The 8,459-nt window shown below is 44.2% G+C and overlaps 1 protein-coding gene across 1 annotated transcript; it reads right to left on the bottom strand.

Moving 5' to 3' along the window:
- Positions 1-6,395: 6,395 nt before the first annotated feature.
- Positions 6,396-6,800, bottom strand: LOC308322254 (optic atrophy 3 protein homolog; the record flags this gene model as incomplete). Its single annotated transcript, XM_080773450.1, has 1 exon — positions 6,396-6,800. The coding sequence occupies one exon, from the start codon at positions 6,798-6,800 to the stop codon at positions 6,396-6,398; it is 405 nt and encodes a 134-aa protein (XP_080629576.1).
- Positions 6,801-8,459: the final 1,659 nt, after the last annotated feature.

Here is an 8,459-nt window from a genome sequence, read left to right as displayed (position 1 = left end):
TTATGGAAGGGGACAGGGAAAGTCACTGCATGGGCATCCTAAACAATATACCATGCAGAGGTGAAGTACCCCTGCCTACGCAATAGACTGGATCGTATACTGTACTCACATTATCATCTAAATGTGCACAGAGGTCCATTTCGCTCTAAACCAGATGCTGACAAGCAGACAAGGCTCAAATATTATTTGCTAATATAATGTTGCTGTCGCATGGAAACCTTGCATGTCCAAAACAGTTTCTTTTCAGGAAATGGAAAGACGGAAGAACCTTGTGTTCCAATGTGGATCCAATGTAGTAATTTAGTCACCGGCACTTGATAATATTTGTCCTCGGTTAAATGTCTATAAAACCCACAGACATAATCACTTTCATCCGGTCATCTCTATTTTGGAAGAAGAAATATGGAGATACAAGGTTTCTGCCCGACAGTGACAATAATCAGACAGAAGTATACCACATGGGTGGGAGTTAGGCTACTTCATTGACACAATGCAGATAGAGTGAGGTGACTTGCCAGTTATTATATCCTAAATTGAGTTTCAAAAGGTTACTCATAATGTCCAGTATACAGTAGCACCCCTGACCATCTGATACCTCAAGCATTACAAGTCAAATGCTTTTTTCCCCTCCTAGGCATCCGTTAACTGATTGTTTGTTTGCAGTGCACAGTACAGTGTACTATACCGACACCCACTGCTTGTTGCGACCATGGGTCGCATTTACTATGAAAATGTGCATTTCCCGTCAGTCAGTCCGTCGGTCCGTCACTGCACGCCTCCATATGGTCATGCCTCGTGACATCACATGACATCATCAGGGATGGTCATCAATATTAAAGGAGAATTCCATACTAAAAGGCTTTCTTACCTTTCTTTGTAGTTGTTACGTCCCCACCAAAGAGGTCCAGGTGTTATTTTGTGCAAAAGCTCCTTATTGGCTGTTTCCCCTACCATAAGCCCTAAATGAATTGCATTGAATTGAATGGGAATTCAATGGGGCTATGGGGTGTTGTGCTAATTCGCTTATTTCCATCGCTCAAAATGATAATTTCTTTGTATATATCCTCTCTTCATAATGTAAATAATATCCCAAGTGGCACAGTTTACTACTTCTTTTGATGGAAATAAGCGAACTAGCATATAACACCCCATAGCCCCATTCAATGCAATGCAATTCATTGAGGGCTTATGGTAGTGAAAATAGCCAATAAGGAGTTTTTGCACAAAAAAACACCTGGACCTCTTTGGTGGGGACGTAACAACTACAAAGAAAGATAAGAAAGCATTATAGCATGGAATTCTCCTTTAAGCCCATATATGGGAATGCCCATTGTGGGGGGGCGCTGTTCTACACACCAAAGTCACACAGGATACAATTGCAGATTTGGCCAACTCTGGCACGGTATTTATTCACAGAAAGGTGCAGACAAGGTAAGTGCATCTCTGCTAGGCAAAAGTCAGTTTCTCTCTTTTCATGGGGGTAGGGGGGCCAGCGAGGAGGAGCAGCAGCGGACCGTCGGAGGACCGTGTGAGGTAAGTGGGTTTAGTTTAGGGTTTTCCTTCCCATTTTCAGGTGTGTGATTTATCACAATTATCTTCTGCATAATATGCCAAACTAAGAGTGTTCAAATCAATCCAAATAATAATGTAATTTCTTACAGGGAACAGGAGGAGCGTCTACCTCCGGTAAGTAGGGTACATGCCGGGGCCTCTCCTCGGACAACAGGTCCGATCTATCACATTCCTTCCTTTTAGCTCACTGGTGGGGGTATAGGGGGAAAGTTCATGCCATAGCCTCAGAGCCCAACGGTGTTCATACATCATGTAGTGGAACGGTCTGTGAGGTAAGAAAACACACATTACTATCTTGTCAAATTAAGTGCTATTTTGTGAGCGGGAACATGGGTCTGTCTTACCGAGCGCCGTAGGTTTCACTGCTTCCCCGGGAGAGTCTCTGAGGGACTGAGATAGGCAGAGGCTTTTATTCACCTGGGCGTCGGCCCGCAGGTGTCAGGCAATTTGGTAAACGAAGAGGTGGCGCGGGAAGTACCGCCCATCTTGGATGATGCCAAGCTGACAGTGCTTCACTCTGCCTCTCTCTCCCTCTCTCTCCCCGGGGTTGCAAACCCGTGGCGCGCAGTCCCTGACCGAGACGCCACACCACATATGGAGATCCCTGATGTCATCAATATTGGCCAGCAACTCTACATCTGACCTCAAACCTCTAACCCTTAGATCTCCATATATGGAGCTGACCTGTTCTGACATTCCATGTTGATCCTTCCCTCTCCTTCCTCTTTGATGTCTCTCTTTTGACTGATACCTGTCTGTTCAAACTCTAGACGGGCCCGCCCCAAAGTTATTAGTGCAGCCGCAGCCAGCCCAACCTGGGCCCTCATCAAACCCTGTACCACTCAAGACGCTGCCACCCTTAGATCTCCATACTGTATATGGAGCTGACCTGTTCTGACATTCCATATCTGACCTCATCAAACCCTGTACACTCAAGACACACTCCATATTTCATTCCATATGTTGATCTTACCCCCATGCCAAAGCACCAACGCTCACCCAGCAGTCTGCTGTCAGCGTGCATGCGACCTCGAGGTCGCTTCTCGCCCTCAGGGCGTCTGGTTATTTTGCTTTGTTACCCTCTACAACTAAAGTTAAGGGCCTATAACTGAGACCTTTAAGAAGCCTTGTCTTTCTTTCACATACCCAGCTGTTCTTTCCCTGTTTGAGAGAGTGCTGTCAGCCTGCTCTGCGGTCTTATCAGCGTATCTCAGTAGGGAGGCTGGCAGCTGCTTTTGTCAGGATGCACGCAATGTTGCATCTCCTTTCTCCTCTCTCCTCCACAGAGAGACAGCCTGGGGCCTGAGAGAGGAGAGGCTGCCAGGCACAAATTAGCCATTGGGCCAGTGGGGCCGTGGCCCAGGGGCACTTGGCTCTCAGGGGCCCTTCGGGGAAATTGGACCGCACAGTACTGGGTTTGAAGCCCTGAAAAGGGCGTCTGGGGCCCTTCATTGGCCATTGAAGCCCTGAAAAAGGCGTCTGGGGCCCTTCATTGGCCATTGATTTTGTTAAATTTAGGTACAAATCACACCTGTGTGAACTGAGTGGTGCAACTCCCCTCTCTCCCCCCCCTCATCTCCTCTCTCTCTCTCTCATTAGCAGGCAACAGTGCAGCACTAATACTATCTCTCTCTCTGTTTCTGGCACAACAGCACCCTTACTGGTACTCATTGTCATATACTGGTGCTCAAGGTGTATAGGTAGGTCAACGAACACATAGGTAGGTGAACTACTCAAAAATATGATAAAAACACGTAAAAAACCTGAAAATGTTGCGCGCACGTGCCCTACAAAAATGACCGGCCCAGGGGCCCTGGTGGGGGTTAATCCGTTCCTGGAGGCTGCATGTAAGCTTGTCTGAAAATAAGTTCCCGCAGGTATCTCAACAGGACAGAAGTAGGTCTCCGAGACGACCTGGCACAAACTGGCAGACATGTGCCCAGATTATCACTGTCCACCAACTATACAGCTTTAACGCCGACTACAGTCTAGACTTAGAGGAACTTAATAAAGAGCAACAAAACGTTTTGCTCTTTATTCGACGTTTCGGTAGTTAGACCTTCATCAGTGCAGACAATTCTATCATTAGTAAAAGTACAGAGTTAGAGACGGAAGTTGGTGGAACTTGGAGAACAGAAGTCAAAAGTAATTTTGTGAATTCAAGAAGGGATGAGATGATATTTGGGTTCCAGAGGGTTGCTTTCATTTATGCGATTACAAAACCATAAAAGATTGTACCAAAAGCACTGTCCGGGGATTTGAGAGTGATGAGGAAGACAATTGCAGTCTGCAATGTGGCAGAGCTGCAGGAGTACGTGGCAGGCTGGCTGTAAAGCAGAAGTTGGCGATTACTTTTGAAGACATTTGTGAGGCAACAATGAACTCTTTTGAATCTTATTAGAGCACAGACAGACACTAAAGAAAAATGGCAAGGCATGCAGGGAGAACATTCCACTTTTTTGTGGTCCCAATTGAGTGGGTGTTGCATCATACAAAACTAACAAAAGAGCCCCACCAAGGCATCAAAAACAGTTTTAACCAAAGAAGTTATGACCTAAATGTTCTGACTTTATGTTACCGAGTTGTGGATACAGGGATAATTCACACACAAGAATATGTTTATTTCTGTGGGACCATGTAAAAAAAAAACATGTTTTTTCCCGACAGAACAATACACTGCAGTACACCTGCATAAGGGAAGAAGTAAACACTGTTTGAGGCAGTGCCACAACAAATATCTCAAAAGAATCCAAATTGCACTGCAGATATATGTTTGTGGGTCAGAGTCAGTGTTCATTTACAGCTGTCCACTTGATTGCCTCCCCATATCAACACAGGATGTTGTGCCGTAGCATGTCACAAACCCAATCAACCATGATAAATGTTAGACAAGTTCCTGACAAGAGCTAATAACTATCGCTCTTTTGCTTCCTCTTCTCGCTTCCTGTCTATCGTCCAAACATTGTACCATAAACGCTAGTGTGGGGGAAGCTTTGACTTTCAAAGATTAACATCTTACCGCTGAATTATTCATACTAGACCTTACCCGTTCTGAATAAACACCAAATTATGTACAGTGTGGGTAATGCAATGTAATAGATCACATTACTGATTACAGCCGAACGATGGATTATGAAAATTCTGCCTATGGTGTTTTTTTTATTACTTTAAATAATTATTCTGAATCTCCAACTCCAAGTATTGTAACTGTAGCACTGACTGTTTCTGAGGGGAAAATAAATTGAATTCACTAATAAATGAAAAAAAAAGGCTTCGTTAAGACCTTAATATTATGGTCAATGCCTGTGTGAAAAGTCGGAGCGATTGGTGCAGCCAGTGCAGCTACGACAGTGTTTCAGACATTCAGACAGACAGACAGACAGAATTATAGTATGATTTTGAGTTAGTGAAAATAGAGTTGTCGGGCCAGTGGTGTCTGAAATTATCACACAGGGTCGAAAACACAATCTCCTCCTCCTGAGACTCTGGTCTGGCGGAGATGATTACGTTTTACTGTAATGTTCTGTTGTGAGCCAGACATACCGTATACTGTAAAATAGGCTCTGTGTATAACTGTAGTGCTGGGTATGCCACCTTCTGGAAACCCGGGGCTAGTTATGTACAGGGCCTATTATTAGCTTACGACGACTTAGTTCATACTCATTTTATGCATTCAACGACAAGGACCTATGGTACATACTGCTCCACTGACCCTCGTGTTTCTTCTTCCCTTCTCTTCACCTTTTGCTTTAACCTCTCAGACCCCTCGGCTGCTGGCCTGTTAAATATTCATAAGGGAAGAGTGAGAATGCAGAGGAATAAAAATTGACAAAAGTTCTGCACCTGGTTTTCATTCACTTCTTGTTAGCCTATTGTTTGCCTATATTAGGCTCAAACCACACCAATGATTCACTACTCACTACTTGCAACATTTGATTTCAACTGTTACTGCTATAAGGGAGCATCTGGTTGCCTGGCTGTGCAGATGAGACATTTTGTATTTCAATCAACTGCAGTACCACCCTTTTTCAGTGGGCACTGTGTAACTATGACATCAATATCCATCGTCAGTGTGCTAAATGCAGTACTTGGAGCCATTTGATTGGTAATTATTGAGATGTCAGTACAATGCACTCCTCAGTAAAGAACCTGGGCCTGATCTTTGACAACAATTTTCAAAGTCAAGACTAGCTTTTTCCAACTTAAGCTAAGGTATTCCATGCTTTTATTTCATCAAGGCTTGTAATTGGTAGGCACTGGCCAGTCTGCCCTCAGACATCTCCAGCTTGTACAGAACGCTGCCGCCCGCCTCTCGTGCCTCACTGGCACGAGAAGGCGCGATCATATCACCGGTCCTTGCATCATTCACTGGTTACCCGTAATTTTTTTTATTGATTTTAAGATTTTATTATTTGTTTTTATAAAGCTCTAAATGGGCTGGCTCCCCAGTATGTATCACTCCTTATAGTCCCTTACACCACAGCCAGGGCCTTGAGGTCAGCTGACTAGCTGCTCCTGACCCCGCCCTCAACTAATTACAGGTCCATTAAGTCTGCTCGCTCCCCCTACGAATTAAATCTGCTCGCTCCTTAGCGTCTTCTCTTAAACTCATTTTTTCTCCATAGCTTTTGAACTCTGAGCCTGGATTGCATTTTGGTTTATGTGCGGCTTAAATTAAAACTGTGTAATTGCTGTTCTTTTGTTGTGTTTTATCTTGTACAGCACTTTGGTTGACCTTTGGTGGATCTCCATACATGAGCATAAAAGGAACATAGACGCATGCAGAGATTCCTGGATTCATACTGTATGTCCCATCACATCACTTAGACAAGACTGGACTGCAATAGCCTGTTGACCTCTGCGGTCGTGGCCAGCTCGCCTAAACGATTCTGTAGCTCCTCCTCCTTGCGGCATGAGTTGGCGGCCTGTCTGCGGTTCAGCAGCACAATGCAGCTTCCTCCGATAAGGTAGACGATGAACTCTGCCAGCAGGTCTCCCCCAAGCTTAGCCGCTTCCTCCTCGTTCAGTGGCTTGATGGCAGCACCCAGGGAACCCATGATCCGCATCTCCATCCAGTGGTAAGCATGTGCGGGACGGAGACAGATGTACGTCTTGAAGAAGTTGCTGTGTTTCGCTCCGGCCTGTATCTTGTCGACCACCAGCCTGCTCGTCTGTTGTACTCCCCAGTAGAGCAGCTTGGCGATGGGGAAGGCACCACGGACTAGCATTGTAAACTAAAGGAAACACTACTTAGTGGTCTTACGTCTTACGTCATCCCCGGAATAAGGCCACATCTAACACCTTATGTAGGCTGACAAGATTCTGACATCACACAATATGAACTGTTGCCATCCATGCCTACAACAATGATTTGCGCAGACACCCTTAATTGCAATTTCCCATTGCTAACAATGGGGAGCCATTATCCGACAATCCGCCACTCAAGGACTGGCAAAGAGATATGGTCAAGTTCAAAGTTCATCGTAAAACAAATGAACAGGCTAAAATGCCACAAAGATCAGCTTCAACAGCTTCAACAACTATAATTAAATGCTCTTTTTTTCCAATTCCAATTTCTAATTTGTATATTCTTTATGCTGTATGAGGTCTCTCCTGATTGAGAAGAAGGGGAAAAAATCACACCTGTGTGAAGTGAGGGGCGCTCTCATCGTACATCATCATGCATCATCTCATACTGGCCAATCAGAATGCCTGTTGCCACAATTTTACGTCATATTTGACGGACCTAATTTCTCCTTTCATTGTCGATGGCAAATAATGACACGTGTGGGGACAAGATTAAATAATTTTCACTTCATTGTCAATGGTATTTAATGTTTGTGTTGCGGACATTTTGTGGGGACAAAAGCTGTATATAGGAGGGGCTAACGCCCCTCAAAAATATATACAGACCTCAAAACATATTTTCTGTTTATTAAGAACCAAAACATTCTCTATAGCGACTGAATATAGAGCTATTGAAGACTTGTTTCGAAAAACTTTTGCACTCCTAGAATAAAACTTTAAGAGCAGGTTGCGTAGGCAAACAAGTGCACATCAATAATAAAAAGAATATGCCCGCTCACTGCTGAACAATTTATTTAAAGAACAAGCGTTTCGGTGTCTGATGATGACTAGGGGATTATTGGATTCCAGCTTGAGAGCAGTGCTTCACAGAGGAGAAGGGTGTAGGTCAGTCAGGAATGTTTCATGAGACAAAATATGATGCTCAACAAAGGCAAAAATAATGATTTCTCTCATGTCAAGGGTCAAGTGAATTATTCATGGTCAGATTTATTTTTGTTTCTTTTGTATTATATTTACTTACTTAGAACCCAGCACATTGGAGATACTCACCTCCTCACATGGAATAAATAATAATTCAAACAGCACAGGTCCTAGTCTGGAGCACGCCACAAACGCTACATCCTCAAAATAACCAGCAGTAACTAATAGCATCCTTTAGGAGTCTGCATTCTGGCCAGACTTTTATCTCTGCTCTCTGTTGACCTCACTCCCCCAGCCCTCTCCAGCACCGTACTGCACCTGTTATATGTACAGAGTTATAAAAGGATAGAGGGAGGACTGTAGCGACCATTTGCACTAAGAGTATTTATGTTATGTTTAACCAAGTGTCTGTGTGGAGCCAATAAATGAGCGAACCTGCACTGTCTGTCCTTCCATGTGACTGAGAGGAACTCACAGTAGCTCAACAGACAGTGCTACAACCTGCTTCATCGGGAGTGATGTGCTTGTATTTTTTAAAGGGATGTGTTTCATAGTTAGTATTCATTTATTAGTGCATTTCAGGGGTGGACTGGCCTGGCTAATAAGCCAGACTAATACGGCTGAATCGGTCTGGCTTATTAGCCAGGCTACACAGGACG

The sequence above is a fragment of the Protomyctophum bolini genome (genome assembly GCF_963924005.1).
Source record: "Protomyctophum bolini genome assembly, chromosome: 10".
In the NCBI taxonomy this organism is placed as follows: Eukaryota; Metazoa; Chordata; class Actinopteri; order Myctophiformes; family Myctophidae; genus Protomyctophum; species Protomyctophum bolini.
This window is presented reverse-complemented; position numbering and strand designations above follow the sequence as displayed.